The sequence below is a fragment of the Panthera tigris genome, chromosome D2, assembly GCF_018350195.1.
Source record: "Panthera tigris isolate Pti1 chromosome D2, P.tigris_Pti1_mat1.1, whole genome shotgun sequence".
NCBI classification, from domain to species: domain Eukaryota; kingdom Metazoa; phylum Chordata; class Mammalia; order Carnivora; family Felidae; genus Panthera; species Panthera tigris.
The window spans coordinates 86,700,503-86,720,513 of record NC_056670.1 but is presented as its reverse complement, the minus strand read 5'-3'; the positions used below and the strand labels follow the sequence as shown (position 1 = coordinate 86,720,513).

Genomic DNA, 20,011 nt, shown 5'->3' with positions numbered 1-20,011 from the left:
GGGCCTGCCACAGCATTCCGCGGTCCCCGCGTCTGGGACACATCACCTGGGGCAGAACGGGAGAGGGGGAGGAGAGAGGGGGAGGGGGAAGGGGGAGGGGGAAGGCGGGAGGCGGCGGCTCAGTTGGGCCGGGTGCGCACTCGGTGCTGGAGGTAGAGTGGGCGCACGCGTGTGGAATCGGGAGGGGGTGGGGTGAGGAGACGGGGGACGGGGTGCAGCGAGCAGGAGGGTGCTGGGAAGGGAGAGGGGCCGCGCGCGCCTCCGACTGCCGTTTTCTCCTCCCTTCCCGTCGCCCGGGGGATGAGCCTCCGCGTCTGCCCGCCCCCAATCCTGGGGCGGAGGCCTCGCGCAAATTCGGGGCGCGGCGCGCCGGTGCAGGGTCTCGGCCGCAGCCGGCTCCTTCCCGCTCCGCCGCGGCCCCCGGAGCGGCCCCTCCAGCCCGCGGTTCCCACCGAGGCCCGAGGCGGGTAAGGCCGCGCGGCGGGGTCCGGGCGCGCGGGGAGGCAGGGGACGGGGGCTCCGAGGGGACGGCGGGGCCCGGGAGGAGGGTCGAGCGGCCACCGGGTCCCTGCGCCGGAATTAGGCCCCGCGTCGCATCCGCGTCCCCGTCCCCCGCGCCAGCTGCTCCGCCGGGCGGCCGGGGTGGGGCGGGAGGGGACGGTCCCCCGGGTCCGGGCTGCGGGGGCGGGGTCTGCACTGTGTCACCACCGCGCTTCTCGGCGCCCCCGCGAGGCCAGAACCCGCTGCTCTGGCTCCGCGCCGCATGCGCGCTGCCCCAAGGGGTGCGGGCGGAGCCACCCGCGTGTGGCCTTTGTCCAGACAGTGGAGACTGTCCATCCCCGAGACTGTCCTTCAACACAACCCCCACCCCAGTGTGGCCTCGGGTCCCCGCAAGCCGTGGAGGTCTGGGCGGGTCCTCCCACCGCAGCCGGGGATGTGGGGGTCCTCCCTCATTCTTTGCTCCCACTCCACCCCCAGGTGCGCAACCCGCGCACCCGCCTCACCCTCTGTCCAGGCCCGAGTGCCTTACCCTCCCACCCCACTCCCAGCCCTGCGCGGGCCGTCCTCGAGATGCCGAGTCCCCGAGCCCGTCTCCAGGCCCTGGGGACCCTGGCCCCCTGACCCTCACAGAAGCTGAGGTCCTTTCTCCGTTGGCCGCAGGCTCGCCCCACAAGGATGAACTGGACGGCCGCGACGTGCTGGGCTCTGCTGCTGGCCGCCACCTTCCTCTGCGACATTGGCGCGGCCAAGGGCGGCCGTGGAGGGGCTCGCGGCAGCGCCCGGGGAGGGCTGCGCGGGGGCGCGCGCGGGACCCCGCGGGTGCGCGTGAGGCCGGCGCCCCGCTACGCGGGCTCCTCCCTGCGCGTGGCTGCGGCCGGGGCGGCGGCGGGGGCGGCGGCCGGCCTGGCGGCGGGTTCCGGCTGGAGAAGGGCCCCGGGCCCCGGGGAGCGCGGCCTGGAGGACGACGAGGACGCGGCACCAGGCGGCAACCGGACGGGCCAAGGCGTCTACAGCTACCGGGCGTGGACTTCGGGCGCGGGGCCCACCGGCGGCCCGCGCCTCTGCCTGCTGCTGGGCGGCGCCCTCGTTGCCCTGGGGCTCCTGCGGCCCTAGGCCTGGCCAGGCTCGGGGCCAGATCCGGCCCCCAGCCCGCGCCCTCCCCGCAGGCCCCCCGCCCCGGATCGGTCCCAGAGGCCGCCAGCGGCTGAGCGCCGCTTCCCACCGCTGCCGGCGGCCTCTGACCCAGAGACGCTGCCTGGGGGATTCCAGCCAGCCCGGGCAGGAGCCGCGGCCTCTCCTATGGGTGCCCACTGACGCCCCCGGTCCACCGCCCGGCCCAGGTCCCTCCCCAGCCTCCCCATCCTACCGAAGGACCAGGGCCCTTCAGTCCCAGGATGCCCCGCCTACCGCCTGGATGCCAGGGTCTCCCCCCCCCCCACCCCCTCCACCGTCAGAAAAGCAGGTGCCATCCCATGCTTCCGGCAGCATCCAGGCTGACGGCCCACCATCTCTCCAGAGCTGCCCAAAGTGATGTGCAAGACCAGGCTGCTCAGGCCATTCCGGCCCCCCTGAGGACCCTGTGGCCTCCCCCACAGAAGCAGCCAGAATGGACCAAAGGATTTGAGGACTTGGGGGAGAGGTTTCCCTCCCAGGTTTTAGTGTGCCTACCACCTGTCCGGAAGAGGCCGTCTGCGGACTGGAGCCCAGGCGGGCCCGTCACTCTCTGGAGAATCCCTGGAGCACCCCCTGCCACAGCAGCTGCCCCGGAGCCTGGCCAGCCCACCCTCAGGTCCAGAAGTGTGCCCCCTCACCAGGCAGACCCTCTCAAGGCCACTGCCAGGCGCCTCTTGGAGCCACTGTACTCTAACTTGAAACAAGTCACTTAACTCTTCTTGGGACCTGTTTGGGGGGGGGGGGGGTAGCAGGGGGGCACCGTCTAAGCTTCAGAAGCTTTTCATTTCCTTTGAGCTTTAGCTCCTGTTCTGGAATCGTGCCTGCTGGTACTCAGGGATGGAGAGAGCTCCCCAGGACAGCCAGCTGTGGCTCCGGCAGGTCTGCAGCTGCTCCAGGAAGGTGAGGGCCAGGTGTGAACGGCGGAGGCCGGGTCTCAAGTCAGAACCAACAGACAGACCACCAGCAGGTCCCTGGAGGCAGGCGCAGCAGCAAGTACGACCAGATGCGGGCTGCTCTGGCTGAGCAGAGGAAGCATGCAGGAGGCTGACCCCCGCAACACCACGGCGGCCATCCGGGCACCTGAGGGTGTTCTGAGGACAGAAGACACCCAGGGAAGTGTCTAAGGGTTTGCCTCTGGCACACAAACACCCGTCTGCAGACCAGCCCATTGCTTCTCAGGTGCCCGGAAGCCCATTTCCCTCCAGCCTCTGGCCTGGCTTGCAGTTCGTGAGCTCAGCCCTGGAGGCCTTGGCTCTTTACGCCCTCTGCCCCATATCCCAAGGCAGGACAACGCCCCAGGCCTGGATCCTCTGGATCGCCCCCTCCGTCGGTGCTCACTGAAAGCCTCACCTGCCGCTGGGCTGCCTCCCAGAATCTGCCCTCACCCCCCAGACTACGGGGCCTTTGGACTCAGCTGACAGAGGCCAGTGCCAAGACCAGCACCTCCGGGGGCCCTGCCACCTCTGCTCGCCCACAGCTGACACGCAGGTCTGGTCAGGGTGAGGGTCGCCAATCTACCAGCGGAGCCCTGGACCAAACGTTGTTCTCCAAAGACCAGGACACGGATCCGCACTGCCAGCATTCCTGGGGTACGAGCCCAGGTGCCTCTCCATCCATTCCAGACCAAATTTGATGTAACCAAAGACCAGCAGGCTGCGGCCAAGCCCTGCCCGGGGCCTCAGGCAGTGTGACCATTCTGCCACCGTACTTGCAGGCAGCACAGGGAGACCCATCAGGGCTGCACCTCGGGCCAACTCAGTTCTCCCTGCGGGGCCAGGAGCATGGGCCCAGCCTCTGAGCCGCCCTCACAGGCTGCGGGGCACCACACACCAGCCTGACTCCCAGAGCCTGTCCCCATCTGGTACAGTCACATGCTAGAGTACTTCCTGCCCTACTGGTCAGGGTCCCAGCAGGAGGCAGATGGCACCCACGGGGGGTAATCTCCGATTAGGAAGTGTGCGCCACCGTGGGCACCTTCAGGAGGGGAGGTGCCTGGCAGAGACTCCAACGCTCCAGGAAGGCCACACACACTGGACACAGAAGGGGCAGAGCTGCTCACCAGGCCCACCCCACCCCCTTTCCCTCCTCTGCCCTTTTCTGGAATGCAGGCTGGCAGGTACAGGTCCCTGGGGAGAGTCCCACTGTCCAGTAGCTACGGGGGGGAAGCCACACCAGCGACCCTCCCAGCCTGCGTGCAGCTGGCCGTGAGCAGGGCAGCCCCCGGGGCACCGAGGGAGCAGACAGTTCCTGGGTTTGGCCACAGCTCCTTGGCGCCTCTTGTCCATTTGTGTGCACATTTTCGTCATGTTGTGAAATAAACACTCCACTGGCAAACAGACTCTTCTTTACTGCAGGACCCAGGGTACCACCAAGGCCCCAATACATAGGCCTTACTCACTAAGCAGTTCATATCCCGTTTTTTGTGTCGTTTTGGAGAGACGTTAACATGTGAGCCCAAGGTGCTCCTGGTGCACAGCAAATGAGCCACCAGCAGAGACTGGCCTTGTGAGACTTTTAAATTGCAGACCGTACGTTCACGTCCTCCTGAGAAAGCATCATCTTCCCCCTGAGAGATACTTGGCACAGTTGAGACACCCAGGGACAGCTTAGGGACTTCGTCAGCCCTGACGTCCAGACCCCAGGCACAGTCCCCAACAACAGCTGGCCAGGCTGTGGGGCAGCAGGAGGTACAGGTTCCTTCCTGGCGTAGAGACCTGAGTGGATAGTGACGAGCATGGAGCTTCTGGAAAAGGGAGGCCCAGCATCAGATTCTGGGCTGTGGTCTGGGATGCCCTGGTGCCAAGGGCCAGGCAGGAGTGAGGCCCCTGCCAATTGGACCAGTTCAGGGCTCTGCCACGGGGGACCTCTGCAGGACATCCCTGTCCAGCATCACTGGGCCCAGCAGCCCCCTGCGGAAGGTCTGGAGGAAGTCTCGGGCTGCCGCAGGGTAGTTGGGCTGGATGACGTTCACGTCACCTGGGGGAGAGAAGAGGGTCTGGTGAGGAAGGCACCTCCCCACGGGGCAGGCGCAGGATTCAGACGCACGCCTCCCTGCCCGTCCTCAGGGACGGACGGTGGGCACCTGTGGAGCCTGGGCGCTAGCACATGTTCTGAAAGAAAACACAAGAGTCTGGGCTGTGGCACCTCGACCTCGGCAGGTTTCAAACCGGTGGGACGCAGGGTATATCCAGGGCCACGAGGCAGGGCCGCCTTGCCGTCTACAGGCTGAACCGAGAGCCCGCCCCTCTGCAGAACCTGTGTTCCCAGAACAGCCACATGTGCCCACAGTGTCCTCCCCCAGCACCAGGGGCCGCTCGATCGGCTGCTTCCCCAAGCCCAGCCGGAGGCAGATGCCCCCACTTCTCACCCGTGCCCGTGAGCACTTTCACCTTCTGCGTCTTCCCCAGTCTCACAGCCACCTGCTTCAGCACGCTGGCGATGTCGTCACAGGCGCCGCCCAGGCCATAGTGCCGCACGTACCTACACACAGACCAACAGTCGGGGAGAGGGAGCCAGGCGGGGACATGCTGGGTCACGCCCAGCTCCACAAGGGACCCCTCGTGCATGTGGCCATAAGTGCCCACTGCAGAGCTGCAGACGTCTGTCCTCCCACGTGGCCACAGCCAGCTGTCCTGAGGACGGCTTCCCTGCTGATGCCCGTGGCCGCAATGGCGGGACGACTGCGTCATCCGCCCCGTTCCCGAGCAGCCCGTAGCCTGGAGCCCTAGGTCAGCACGGCAGTACCCTGACAGGTGCTCCAAGCCTCTGGGCAGCCGCCCGAGGCAGGATCGCCAGGATTGCCAGCACTCTCTCCAGGGGAGAATGAGCAGGTCTGACTGGTGTTTTCTGTAGCCCACAGACCAGCACAAACCCACTCGGCGCCCGCCTCTGCCGAGAACTGTCCAGTAGCTCTTGTGGACGCCCCGTCCGTGACGCTGGCTCAGGGCCTGATGAGAAAGGCCAGCGCAGGGCCGGGTGTGTCTGACCCTGAAGGGTTGAAGGAGACAAGCCTCATCCACAGACAAGCACGTCCCCCACGGGAGACACAACTAACACCTCTGCCGGCCACTCGTCCCGGAACCAACGACAGCCGGAGCGACGGTGGGATTTGCCTCCGGGTCCACAGAGCAGGGCGGGGCTCGGCCGCGAGGCGACCCCACCTGGGTATCGGAGTGCCCATCTTGGAGGACATCACATCCTGAGGAAGGCAGGTCCCAAATCAAACTCGCGGCCCCTCTGTCCTGGGCACCCCACTACACACACGCAAGGGCCGCCCTGCAGGACACGGCTGCCTGTTCTCCAGAAACACTGGAGGACCGCGGAGGCCCACACAGACTCCCACGGAAATGAAACAAAATAATCAATTTGAAATCCTACTTCCATGCAAAATGGAGTAACGAGAACTGAACTTACCATCCACCTGAAACAACCAAAAACATACAAAACAATGGTTTTCGAGGCACCAGACATCAAGCTACAAAGGATGTAAACCAACAAACACCCAGCCTGGTGCCCGGAGGCCCCAGGGAGCCGCGAGGGTAGCTGGAGTGTGGGCCCAGTAAAAGTCACACGACAGAACCAGAAAGGGCAGAGCTGCCCAGAGAGAGAATTCTGGAAGCCTGCCATCCTCTGTATTTAGCAGAGGAGGGATCTGCACACATGATAAAGGAAGTTCCCCAAAGCCAGAGGCCAGGAAGGACCACCCTGGAGGGCACAGGGGCAGCAGCCAGTGCTCACGGAGAGCCAGGAGCAGACGGAAACCTCATGAGCCATGGGACACAGCGGAGGTGGGGGGAGGCCCTGCCTCAGTCAGGCCTGGAAGGAACTGTTTCCAGATAATTGTCTCCAGCAAAGCTCAAGGATGTGTCCAGGAGCTTAAAGATACCCATCTCCCAAGAAGGTAAAATTTAAAACACCAAGCATCCGAGCAAAAATGATCAGGCGTGCCCAGCAGGAAAACAGACTCATCGTGAGGAGGAAATCAGTCAGCTGAAAGCACCCCAGATGTTAGGACCAGCAGAGATGTTAGATCGGTCATCGTGACCACATTCCATGTGGTTACAAAGTTAAGCAGATGCACAGAAGATGGAAAACACGATCCGAATCGGACTGGAGACCCGTGCTGTGAGACACACACTGGCGGGCGCTAGCAGTGGGTCAGACACATGGGGTGCAGGCAGGTCGCCCATGGGGCAGCAGCCGTGCCCAGCAGGTCCTGAGGACGGGAGCAGGCAGGAACTGAAAACGCAGGAAGAAATAACGGTTGAAAATGTGATAAAAGCTACAAAGCCACAGATCTAAGAACTCAACAAACTATAAGCACAAGAAACATAAAGAAAACCACACGGGTCCCATTGTCATAAATTGCTCAAGAGCACGACAAAGAGAAAATCCTAAAGGCAGCTGGAGGAACAAAGACAACCGTGACAGATTCCTCATCAGAAACAGCACAGGTGAGAACAGGATGGGACAAAATCTCTCCACTCCTGAAAAAAAAACCATCCACCTAGACTTTCACACACAGGGCAAGTATCTTTCCAAAACGAACGTGAAACACAGGCATCGCTGGACAAACCTGAGGAGACAAACTCCTCACCAGCAAGCCTGCATTGCAATAGACGCTACAGGAAATCGTCAGAGGATGGCGACACCAGACAGAACGTGGATCTACACAAAGAAACAAGCGGTGCCCATGAACCATAAAGCCATGGGCAGACAGCTAAGATTACGTCTCACACTTGGGAGTCTCCATATGAGTGAACACAGTACATCTCAGGCTTACAAAATACATGAAAGCAAGACAGAACAAAAGCCCAAAGATCACGAGAAAAATGGAGATGCGCTATCGTAAGGTGCTTATGCGCCATGAGACGGGTTCTATCACCTAACCCTCCTCACACCGAGACAACCTCCTCCATACGTTACAGAAGGCAAGCTGACAAAGGGGAGAGAGGGGTAAGAGTATCCCAGTAACCAGAAAAGGCCAGAGAGACAGAGGAAGAGAGAGAAAGATGCAGAGAGAGACAGAGAGAAAGATGGAGACAGCACAGGCAGAGGCAGAGGAGGAGGAAAAGGAACAAAGGACGGATAGGACAAAGAGTAAGATGACAAACGTAACCCCAAGATCAATAATCACATTACATGTAAATGGCCCAAATACCCAAAATAAAAGACAGAAATGGTCAGGTTGGATAAGAAACAAGGCCTCACTATCTGTACACAGCCTATGAGAAACACATTTTATTTCATTTTAAATATTCATTTATTTATTGAGAGAGAGAGAGAGAGAGAGAGTGAGGGGGGAGGGGAAGAGAATGGCCCAATCCCACGAACTGTGAGACCATGACCTGAGCTGAAATCTAGAGTCGGATACTTAACTGACAGAGCGCCCCAGGCCCCCCGAGAAACACGTGTTAAATATAAAGACACAAACACGTTCCATGTGAGCACTCATCAGAAGCTACAGCAGGTGTGTAACTACCAGACGAGGTCGATGTCAGAGCAGGAAGTATTATGAACATCAAGAAAGGCATTTTGACTGATAAGGGCATCGGTTCAGGGGGACACGATGATCCCCGGGCTGTCCCTGCACCGCACAACAGAGCTCCGAAATGCGTGAAGCAGACGGACAGAGCCGCAAGACAGACAGACCACAGGCAGAGATTTCAGTACCTTCTCTCAAAAACCGATGGAAAAAAAGAAGGAAAACCAGCAAAGCAGAAATAATAATAAAGACTGAACGGTAATCAATGAAATAACGGAAAGACAATGGAGAAAGTCAATGAAACCATACCAACAAAACTGACAAAGCTCCGGCCAGGCTGTGGTCCTCAACGTGATAAAGGACACCCAGCAAACATCCTCAGCTCACGTCTCACTCCTGGGGGAATAACAAGGTGTAAATCTGCACCAGGAAGGAGCGACTGGAGGCACCACACAGAGGAATCTGAAAGCAGTCACACCGAGGACAGGAACCCCGCAAGACAGAGCACAGGACGTCCAAGGAAAGACAGAAAACAGATGGTCACCAGGATGTGGCGAGCAGGCTTTGGGGTCTCGTCTGTAAAATGGGAGCATGTAAAGGTGGGAAGGAGGAATTACCAAAGAGCACAGGAAATTTGAGGCTTTTCTTGACTGTGTAACAAACATATCGACCTGTATGCTGCAAATAACGTGCAGGCTGCTGGTCTAATCGCATCTTACTGCTGCTGCTTTTTTAGACTATGTTTGTCTAGAACGAGAGAGAGAGGCGAGCCACCTGCCCCGGACCCTGCACTCACCCAAAGAGCTGGTGCCTGTTGAGGGTGTAGAGAAGGTAGTCCGCCAGGGTCTCCTCCCCGACAAGGTGGTCTAACACGGTTCCTAGAATCAGGCGACCAGGGTGAGCCCGGCAAACCAGCCTGGCATCTGCACCCCAAGGCCCCTCCCTGTCTCAGCCCGAGGTGCTGCTGAGGAGAAGGCCCGGCTGTGGCCCTTGGACCTGACCCACAGACCTGCCTTGGCTGTAAAATGGGAAAAGGAAGGCACTCTCTCCAAGGAGGGCTGTGAGGGTCAGTGGGGTCACAGCAGTGCTTGGCCCACATGCGCCCCGAGCTAGGACCGCACAGGCTGCTTGAGACGCCCGCTCAGCACAGCATTCAAGAGTCTGCAACATCCAGGCCTAGAAAGGCAGGCACAAAGTGCCAGGGCTGGGGGCCCCGCACCCAGGCGGCAGGAGGGGGCACGAAGGGTGACCCCCAACTCACCACACAGGGCCAGCTTTAGGCCCATCTCCACGCTTTCAATCCGAGGAGCCAGCACCCCAGGAGTGTCCAGCAGGAACATCAGCGGCCGCTCACACACCTGTGGACACAGAGGACAGTCGGCCGCGCCGCTGCCTCCAGGCTTGCTGCTCGGCGGCCCCTGGAGCCGGGGTGTTAGGCTCCTGAGGCTCCAACGAGGCCTTTCCACCACACTCTTGGCTTCCCCACTGGGTCAGCTCCCACTGAGTCCAGAGAACAGGAGCAACAGGCCCCAAGGGCCCCAATCTTCTCCTCCCAGGAAAAGAAGGGAACGTGTGGACAAGCTGAGCTGAGCTGTGTGACCTTAGGCAGGTGTGTGCTCCCCCTCCATAAAACAGGGGTGACGAGCACGCCTGCCCGCAGCTCTGGTGGAAGGCTGGTGCAGTGCCTGGCGTGCGGCAGCACTCGGTGGGGCGGGTGGAGGCAGTGCCTCCCGAGTCCTCAGGAAGCAGCAGGCGCCTGCGTGTGGAGCTCCAGACCCAGCAGCCGAGGACCCTACCTGGATTCTGGACATCACGGCTCTGGTGATCCCAGGCTCGCCGCCCACCCTGGTAGCTTTCCCTGTGGGATGCAAAGGGGCTGTCGGACGTAGTGAACACAGAAGCCTGGCACACAAGCTACAGAAGAAGAAATGACACAGCCGGAAACCCATGAAGGCCCAGATTAGCTCGTGCTCAACTCAGCACCAAACCAACAGGGACCGAAACGCACCTCCCTGGTACCTGGGAGGGTGAGGAGAGGCCAGGGCCCGGCCGTGGAGGTCAGCACAGAGCTGCTGCTTCCCACACGACGGCTTCCTCCCTCCTGGACTTGACCCTGTGCCCCCGACACCGAGCCTACACCCGGCAAATCAGCCCCACAGCACTGATCACGACAGGCCTGTCTGTGAGCACAGCTCCCGACCAAGGGGCCGGATAAACTCAAGAATAGAGATACACGTATCTATCAGTGGACGAGTGGAAAAGCAAAACGTGGTATCTAAACATAATGGAATATTATTCAGCCTTGAAAGGGAACAAAATTCTGACACAGGCCACAGCACGGATGGACCTTGGGGACATTATGCTCAGTGAAATCACTCCAACAGAAAAGGACAACTACCGTGTGATTCCATTCATGTGAGGTAGGAGCTCTTCAGAGATCCAGGGACAGAAGGCAGATTAGTGGTGCCCAGACGGTGGGAGGGGAGAGGGGGCTAGGGTTTATGTTTATAGACTTTCAGTTTGAGACCAAGGAAAAGTCTAGAAATACTGTGATGGTCACACAGCACTGAATATATTTAATGCCACCAATTTTTTTTTTAAGCCACAATTAGAGAAAAGTAAACTTAAAAAAAAAGATGATTTGGGGCACCTAGGTGGCTCAGTTGGTCCGACTTCAGCTCAGGTCATGATCTCGCAGTTTGTGGGTTCGAGCCCTGCGTCGGGCTCTGTGCTGACAGCTCAGAGACTGGAGCCTGTGTCGGATTCTGTGTCTCCCTCTCTCTCTGCCCCTCCCCTGCTCACACTCTGTCTCTGTCTCAAAAATAAACATTTTTTAAAAAATTAAAAAACAAAATGATGATCTGACAATTCTCCAACGAGTACCAAAAACACCATCTGTAAAATAACAGTTCAGTGGAGCTCATGGTGTTTGGGTTTAATAAAGAACGCATCCTGGTGTGGAACACGAAGCCAATGTGGGACTTGGCACTGAACTTTAAAATACTTAATGGAAAAGAGTAATGACACAGTGAGTAAGTAGTGTGGGCACGTCTGTGTGACTCCAAATCCAAACGAGCACGAAACAAGGAGATAGGCCCGGGGTCTCCCCAGAATCTCCCCCGAGCAGTCGGGCAGGATGCTGTCTCCCAGCTGGGGCTGCCCCATCAACCTCCTGCTGCTTGTTATCAGGCCCCGTCTATCTGGCTACGCCATGAGTATGGGCATCAAAGAGATTTCCGTGAAGGGGAACACAATCACCAATAGGCAGGAAAGTCATCCACGTGTTAAATATCTTAACACTTCATGTTCAGGAGAGAGAACGAAGTAAAATGTGTGACAGGATAGGGGCGCCTGGGTGGCTCAGTCGGTTGAGCGTCCAACTTCAGCTCAGGTCATGATCTCACAATTCGTGGGTTAGAGCCCCGCGTCGGGCTCTGTGCTGACAACTCAGAGCCTGGAGCCTGCTTCGGATTCTGTCTCTCTCTCTCTCTCTCTCTCTGCCCCTCCCCTGCTCACACTCTGTCTCTCTCTCTCTCTCTCTCTCAAAAATAAATATTAATTATTTTTTTTTTTTTTTAATTTAAAATGTGTGACAGGATGATTCTGTCTCACCATTTAACCTCACATCAGTTATCCGGTGCAAAGAGACAACCCTGAGGGGCCATGAGGCTCTGGCTAAGGGCGAGGTTTTTCTCGGAGCCAGAGGAAGAGCGGCCGCTCGCCAGCAAACACCACAGCATCAGCTCACAACGGCCAGCAGTACCTTTCCTGAGGTGCTGTCTCCTGAGCGCGTTGATGAGCGAGGATTTGCCCACGTTGGGGATCCCAATCACCATGGCACAGTACTCCAGACTCTGCAGAAGCACAAGAGCAGGGAGTCAGGGGTCCACCCAGACCACCCACAGCCCCACTGAGAGCCTCACGTGGCCGATGCAACGGGACCCACAAACCCAGGCCAGTTCAGGTGAAGAAAGGTCACTGTGGAGGCCCCACCAGCAGGGCCACCCCCCACCCCTGCTCCAAACAACAAGACAGAGGGCAGCTCTGTGGGCTGGGGCAGCACAGAGACAGCCCCCAGGAGTTCTCGGGGCTTGGTGATGGCCCAGCATGGGGACTGGTCTACCACTGCTTAGCCACTGAGCCCAGGGCTCCTCAGCAGGAGGGACCACCCCACAGCCAGCACTGAGCCCCACCACCGACCTCTCCTCGATGATAGCGGCAGCTGCTCCCCACCAGTCCCGTGACCGTCGGAATTATCTGCAACAGACAAACCACACAGCGGCACACTCGCACAGAAACCGGCTTCCTCCTTAGCTTCTGGAGGTGGCGTACCCCATGCCCAGCATCGAAGAACCAGGGCTCTGTCCACATCAGGGCTTAGAATGCGCTGGGGGGGGGGGGGGTCACCTGCGCCCTGACCTGTCCCTCCACCATCAGCAAGCAGGTCAATCCCCCAGAGGGTGACGGCTGTGACTGTAGCCACCTTCCACCAGCCAGGGAAATCCTCAAAATACAACTGCGGAAAACCAGGCACCACACCCTCCAGAAGCTTGTCCAACAACAGCCCCGGGTACATGCTACAGCCTGGCACTGGGCCCTGCAGACCACCACAGGCTGCCCAGGGCCTACCTGCTCTCGACCAGAGATGAGTGTACCCCAGGAACCCCAGCCAACCCCTGCCTTGCCTCCAAAACTCTGCTTCTCACAAGAGCATAAGATAATCCATTTCTTTTAAATGTATTTAATCAAAAGCATTAGGGTGTAAAACAGAGAAGCACCTACCTGCTTGACATTCTCATCCTGTAAACAGTTGGTGAAAACAACATTTTTTAGGCCTTCTCCTTCTAAGTGCTGTATAATTTTCTGAAAGAGATATTCCCATTTTTTTTTCAATATATGAAATTTATTGTCAAATTGGTTTCCATACAACACCCAGTGCTCATCCCAAAAGGTGCCCTCCTCAATACCCATCACCCACCCTCCCCTCCCTCCCACCCCCCATCAACCCTCAGTTTGTTCTCAGTTTTTAAGAGTCTCTTATGCTTTGGCTCTCTCCCACTCTAACCTCTTTTTTTTTTTTTTTCCTTCCGCTCCCCCATGGGTTTCTGTTAAGTTTCTCAGGATCCACATAAGAGTGAAAACATATGGTATCTGTCTTTCTCTGTATGGCTTATTTCACTTAGCATCACACTCTCCAGTTCCATCCACGTTGCTACAAAGGGCCATATTTCATTCTTTATCATTGCCATGTAGTACTCCATTGTGTATATAAACCACAATTTCTTTATCCATTCATCAGTTGATGGACATTTAGGCTCTTTCCATAATTTGGCTATTGTTGAGAGTGCTGCTATAAACACTGGGGTACGATATTTCCATTTTAAAAACTAAATGAAAATATGGATGTGATATGCTAAGATCCAAGGATCTGAGATTGAAGCCCCACCCCGACCCAGGCCAGGCATGCTCCAGGCGAGAGGGCCCCGTGGACAGCACAGACCATAGAGGAGGCTCCAGTGTGAGCACAGGAAGGAAGTGCCCTGGGCAGGGGTCCACGAGCTGCAGGCTCCAGCAGGCATGAGGGCTCAGCACAGACACTGGCTGTCCTCTTGGGACACAGGTACCTCCACGGAAAATGAGCCACCTCTGGCTGCATTCAGTGATCTGCTTAGTCCTGAGTATTCTGATGAGCTCTCACAAAATGACCACTGTAAACCCAGCCTTAACCCAATCCAAGTACAAAGTACATGCAACGCTTTAAAAGCTCAAAAGTAAACTAAGGTTAATATGAATTTATTGGTCTTAACATTAAGTGAAATCAGTGTAGGAATCATAGTTTTTAATACCGGTTTGATATTGTTTGACCACGTACTGACCTAAAACATGGTCAATGCCTAAATGAACCAAAAGTCACTTGCTAACTTAATTTTCATTATATATTTTAGTTGTTTGTTATGATGATACAGATGAGGATACAGGCCACAACAAAGACATATTTGAAGCCACACTTTGAAGTGTATACATTCACATGGGATGTCCCCACCCACCCCCAGAGGCAGACATGAAGGGCCATCCCTGGGGCCTTCTCCTCTCCTCTCCTCTGCCCACAGCAGCACCTGAGAGGAGGAGCGCACACTCCTGCCACCTCCCAACCAGTTGAGACACCGCTGTCCCTATGTTAGGTCACCTTATGTGCCCAACACTCCACAAAGATTAGCACTTAAGGAAGGCCAGAAGCAATCGCTGGTAAGACTCAAGTCTCAACCAATGAAAGCAAAGCTTGTGATGCTAAGTTAGTACAGCGTGCGTGCAGTGAAGCCCATGAACACCTTGTTCTGGGGGCTCTGGAGCTGTCCACCCCCCGTCCTGCACAGCAGAAGGGATTTAAATGACCAGAGGTACCCGCACGTGGGTTAGGGGTGGCCTCTGCTCGGATTCTCAGCAAACAAAGAGCTCCTATATTTGATGTTCCCCTGGAAACCTTGTGACAGAGACTTGTGATTGGGGTCTAAGTAATTCAAACATACCACGACCAACTGAGAAGCCTGAATGCACTCTGCCAACAAAGAGGACGCTGCGCCACTAACAGCCTGAAAACTGCTAGGCTGGAATCCACAAGGGTCTGACACCTGCCCTTCCGGAAGGATTCGATAACACAGCAAGAAAAGCAGAGGTGAACACTCAAAAATAATATGCCCAGACCTTCATGTTTCTTGTATGCTGGGACACACGGGCATGCCCTGCACTTGGTCACTTATGTCCCCCGATCCTGCCTGCTTTGAGGACATTACTTTGGGCCTCCAGCGCACTTGGTGTCTGGAAGGCCATGGAACTGGCCAGTGTGGGTGCCTGGGCCAAATGCAGCCATCACAGGAGACCTCCAGGTCAGTACCTGTGGCCTGTGCCTATGGCCACCAGCCTCAAACAGCTACGGAAACTTATTAACTAAAATGAAATAAAACACGAGTATCGTGTCGGCAGCAGGAGCCACATCTCAAGCGCTCAGAGCCACATGGGGCCAGAGGCCACCCTGTGGGGCACTTGGCTCCAGCAGCAAAGCCTGGCCACTTCCTTTGGGAGGTGCGCTTTCTGGTCATTTGGACCATAAATTAAACATTAGAGGGAAGCAGGTCATTTTGAGAAATCAGGCGGGAATACCTCTGCAAACAAAGGGTTGTTTGCTAAAGCAAGCCTGCCTGAGTGAATCAACACAGAGTCTGCTTGCAAGGGTGACCCTAGACACAACCCTAGTGCTGGAGGTGCCCGGGACAGGGACCTTCACCTGCTGCTCTTTCAGATCCGCCAAGTCCATTTTGTTGAGGACCAGCACATGAGGCTTAAGCCCAAGGGTTTCTTGGAACAGAGGGTTGCGGCCTGAAAGTGGAATGTGGCAAAATTAAGGCAAAAACTCCTTTAATGCTTCACCAGACCATTATTTTCTCTCGTCTTGCTATGCATATTGGCACCACCTTCAGAAGAAAATCTTTTTTTTTTTTAAGGTTTATTTATTTATTTTTGAAAAAGAGAGCATGTGCACACAAGCAGAGGAGGGACAGAAAGAAAGGGAGAGGCAGAGAATCCCAAGCAAGCTCTGCACTGTCAGCGTAGAGCCTGACAAGGGACTCAATCTCCCGAACCATGAGATCATGACCTGAGCTGAAACCAAGAGTTGGACACTTAACTGACTGAGCCCCCCAGGCACCCCCAGAGGAACATCTTTAGAAGGAAGTGAGCAGAGGAGGAAGCCCAGTCTCAAAGCAAGTACATGCCAGCCAGCCCAGCCTCATACCCCAGTCCTACCCTCCTGGCAGAGAAGAAGGAAACGGTCTCACTGCCATGGAACCACCACATGCAAGCAGGGCAGTGGTTCTCACGTTCCTCCTCAAACGGGAATGGTGGCGGCAAAAACAAAAAACAAAAAACAAAGCTCAGGGGAAGGTCTTATTAATGGGTTCTTTGTTTAGTTGCCAAGATATGTGAGTTCAAAATGAATGATCTGATCACTCAAAAAAAGGGCCTCCCATAAAGTCCTAGCTAGTATACCTCAAACCAATGCCACCCTCTGGTTACTGCCAAGGAGATGAGGGTCCCCCATGGAAACCACCACTGAAGGTTCTGCCTCCTTACTAGCACTGCCACGCCCTTCCTCCCTCAGCCAGGGACCCTTGGGGATCACGACAGGTCCCACCTCGTGGAACCCTAACGCAGGTAGGAGGGGGGGTGCCCATATATCTATCTTCTGAACACTCAGCCCCTTCCCGGTGCTTCATCTCCTAGTGAGTCCAGGTGTGAAATTCCTGAGGCCTTGGGCACACCCTGGGTCCAGGCACCAGTTAAGCTGCCTACTCTCTTCCCTAAAGGGTTAACCAATCCTGTATAATTCAGACTCCATCCTCCCAGGGCCGCAACCCAACGTAGGTATTCTTGCTGTCCTGGAGAAAAGGGCAAACATCTAGAAGCCAACAGGACAGGTGTCCTCTTACAGAGCACTGAACAGTAACTACAGGTTCATCACTTTTGATAATCGTAAGACTGCCAGCAAACACTTCTGGCCAGCATGAGATATCCTACAATATTTTGCCTACGATAAATAAACTCAATACTTTCTTACAAAAGTTCCAAGTCTTTGAAATAGTGAAAATTGTCCCTCATCTGCTATCCCTGAGGTGGTAAGAACTCTCAAACCAATGCCTTTACCACATAAAGAGAATCCAAGCATAGCTCAAATACAATAAAAAAAAAGGTCTGGAAAGTACATGGTAATGAGCAAGATCGCCAGACCCTGCCGGTTCCCGCCTCAAGCGTGGAGGAAAGCCAGCTGGCAGGAACGTCGAAATGAAGGTTGCACGCCCCACCTCGAGAACCGACTGCTGGACTGAACTGGAAGGCCTGGGCAAGGCAGGCAGAGGTCAGAGACAATGGATGCTATCTACCTATCAATGAGGAGGCTCGAAAAATACAAGGCCTGGACCCCCACCAGAGATTCTGATTAACCGGTCTGGAAAGGGACCCAAACCAGGATTTTTAAAGCCTCCTGGGGGAACTCTGTCATGTACTGAGGGTTTAGAGTTAAATGCCAGTAACTCTGAGAGGTGAGGCTGCCAGGCACTGTGAGAGCAGACTGGACCAGAGCAGAGACCAGACACAGGAGGAGGACCAGACAGAGACAAGGCTACAAAGCAGGAATGCTTCCTGCTGCCTTGAGCACAGCCTGATTCAGGAAGCAGGGCCTCTCCTGTACCACTGCAATTCCACACCCAATTCCAATAAAGTTGGGGGTGGGGGAGGAGGACAACACCAAGCAATTCTGCGACACTACCAGGACGTCCTACAAGTTAACTCAACTCTGACACTATCTACCTGGAGGAAGAGTCAGACCCCACAGGTTAATGCTCAGTCCCACAATGTGCCACCTCCCCACCCTGCCCCCTCCAGGTGCCAATCCCAAGTCCAGTTGGTCACCGGTGCCTCTGACCAACTTGTTACAGTTGGGAGGTTCCCACAAGCCCCTCCTCAGATTCAATTAGCTTGCTAGAGCAGCCCACAGCCCTCGGAGAAACATCTTACTTACTAGATTACTGGCTTATTATAAAAGGATGTAACTCAGGAAGTCAGACAGGAGAAATGAATAAGGCGACGTATGAGGGAGTGGGGCACAGAGCTCCCATGCTCTGAATGTGCCACTCTCCCTCTGTATCCACGTGTTTGCCAACCCAAAAGCTCTCTGAACCCTGTCCTTTCAGGTTTTTCTTGAGGTTTCACTATATAGGCCTGATTAATTAAATCAGTGGCCATTGGCAATCCATCCAACTTCCAGCCACTCTCACCTCCCCTGGCAACCAGCCCTGGAACTTAGGTGACTTAGTGGCTTTCCAAAAGTCACATAACAACAGACACTTTTTTACCACTCTCATCACTTAAGAAATACCCAGGGTTTGTGGGGCCTGGGTGGCTCAGTTGGTGTCAGACTTCAGCTCAGGTCATGATCTCGGTCATGATCTCACAGTTCATGGGTTCAAGCCCTGCGCCGGGCTCTCTGCTGTCAGTGTTCTCGCTCTCTCCCTCTCTCTCTGCCCCTCCCCGGCTCTCTCTCTCAAAAATAAATAAACTTACAAAAAAATGCACAGGATTTTAGGAGCTCTGTGCCAGAAACAGGGACAAAGCCCAAATATATATATGTGTATACACACACACACACACACACACACACACACACGTGTATACATACACACACACATATATACACACATATACAACATATACCTACATGTGTGTATATATAGATTTCTTATCATAAATCACAGTATTACAACCACTAAAGGATATCCGGGCATCATGGACCTCGATGATACAGTCCACCAACTTTAGGCTGCTCTGCATCTTCTTCAGCCCTGGAAAACAGAAGAAAGATGCCTAAGGGAAGGCGTCTATGGCTTTTCAAGAGCGATTGGGTGACGCTGAAGGGTCCAGAATGACACACCACCTAGAGAGAATACACCTGAGTGCAGTGTCCTAAGTCACCATAACTGATACACCCTTGCTGAGGGCCTCTTCCAAGTTCAATAACAGTGTCTCCAAAAAGAAGAGGTCCTGCCTGAAGGGCAAAAGCATGTCTGGGGTGGAGCCACTTGGAGGGCTCCAGCTGCAGTATTGAACCTCCTATGGGTGTTGGTCTCGGCCTTAAAAGGGTAACTCGGACCACCCGATTCTCTGGGCCCTCCACGCTGTGGGGACATGCTGCTGCCTAAGTTTCAGCCACTCGCACAGCAGTGAACTCCCCCTTAACCATTAACCAGGAACAACACCCACAACGAAAGTAACCACCCCCTCCCGCGCAGTGTCCCTCAGCACGGTGACCCCCCCCTCCCCCCCCGCTCAACCGGGTCCTCCGCATAGCCTCGGACGTCCGCGTCCCGAGGGCGGACACCGACGCACCGCACTCCGCAGGGGCCGGCGCGGCGGGCACCGGCTCACCACTTACGCGGAGGTCAGAGGGCGCTGAGGGGCGCGGGAGCGGGACCCGGCGATCGCTGACACGGAGGACCGCGCCGGCCCCGCGCGTCTTCTCGGGCCCATTTTTACAAATCAACAGTAAGAAACTCCTCGAGGGCTTCAGGCAGAAGACAGCAGTGGCCGTGTCTTAAAGGTGTTGCAACGATAATAGCTGAATACTTCGCAGTTCGGCGAGGGCTTTCCTACCACCATTTCATCGAGTACTCAAAACAAGACTCGGGAAAGTACGTCTCTGTGGACTCAGATGTGGAAACGGAGGCTTGGGGGAACAAAGTGGCAGAAGGCACTTGCTGGGGCTCGGGGCTCCGGTCCGCCCCCGGGCCGCCGCCGCCTCCCGCCCCGCGCGCGGACAGCCTGACGAGCGAGCGGGCGCCGGGGCCACCGGGCCGCACCGCGCAAACACCGGCCCCTCCAGGCCCCGCTCACCCTTGGCCATGTGGCCCGGGAACCAGCGCGCCACGTCGCGACCGCCCAGGGGGAAGCTCTCTCGCCAGGCGACCCCGGCGGCGCCGCCCAGTGCTCGGAAGGCTAGCCTCATGGCGCCGCGACCCAGAGCGCCGCGGGGGAACCGCTCCCTCGACGGACCTCTCCGACCGGCCCACCATCCGGCCCAGTTGTTCCGGGGTTCAGGAGACGGACGCGCGGCCCGCGCGTGCGCACTACGCTTCTTTGTGCGCCGGAAGGAGCCCAGGGGGCGGGTCTACGAGCCCACCTGGGGCCTGTGCACTCTGGAGACTCTCAGGGGTCCTGAGAATTCGTGAATACGTTAGTGTTTTCCAGTTCTTCCCTAAATGTATTCTGAGTATAACTGTAATATAACTTAGCTGTCCCGTGCCAATG

The 20,011-nt window shown here is 56.5% G+C and overlaps 2 protein-coding genes across 5 annotated transcripts; one reads left to right on the top strand and one right to left on the bottom strand.

Annotated features, from left to right (window-relative positions):
• Positions 1 to 246: 246 nt before the first annotated feature.
• SPRN (shadow of prion protein) lies at positions 247 to 4,008 on the top strand. 2 transcript variants are annotated; one of them, XM_042960350.1, is made up of 2 exons: positions 247 to 467; positions 1,162 to 4,008. In XM_042960350.1, the coding sequence occupies exon 2, from the start codon at positions 1,177 to 1,179 to the stop codon at positions 1,612 to 1,614; it is 438 nt and encodes a 145-aa protein (XP_042816284.1). In that variant the 5' UTR covers positions 247 to 467; positions 1,162 to 1,176; the 3' UTR covers positions 1,615 to 4,008. The 2 variants fall into 2 exon arrangements, with proteins under 2 accessions (XP_042816284.1, XP_042816285.1); XM_042960351.1 differs by lacking the exon at positions 247 to 467 and adding an exon at positions 746 to 903.
• Positions 4,002 to 19,830, bottom strand: MTG1 (mitochondrial ribosome associated GTPase 1). 3 transcript variants are annotated; one of them, XM_042960347.1, is made up of 11 exons: positions 19,598 to 19,829; positions 18,485 to 18,549; positions 15,441 to 15,545; positions 12,941 to 13,021; positions 12,359 to 12,415; positions 11,922 to 12,012; positions 9,955 to 10,016; positions 9,420 to 9,516; positions 8,955 to 9,036; positions 5,042 to 5,154; positions 4,002 to 4,650 (listed from the first exon to the last, which is right to left on the bottom strand). In XM_042960347.1, exons 1-11 carry the CDS (start codon positions 19,707 to 19,709, stop codon positions 4,517 to 4,519), a joined length of 999 nt encoding a protein of 332 aa, XP_042816281.1. In that variant the 5' UTR covers positions 19,710 to 19,829; the 3' UTR covers positions 4,002 to 4,516. The 3 variants fall into 3 exon arrangements, with proteins under 3 accessions (XP_042816281.1, XP_042816282.1, XP_042816283.1); XM_042960348.1 differs by lacking the exon at positions 19,598 to 19,829 and adding an exon at positions 19,140 to 19,568; XM_042960349.1 differs by having other exon boundaries at positions 4,562 to 4,650; positions 5,064 to 5,154; positions 19,598 to 19,830.
• Between the last annotated feature and the right edge of the window lie 181 nt (positions 19,831 to 20,011).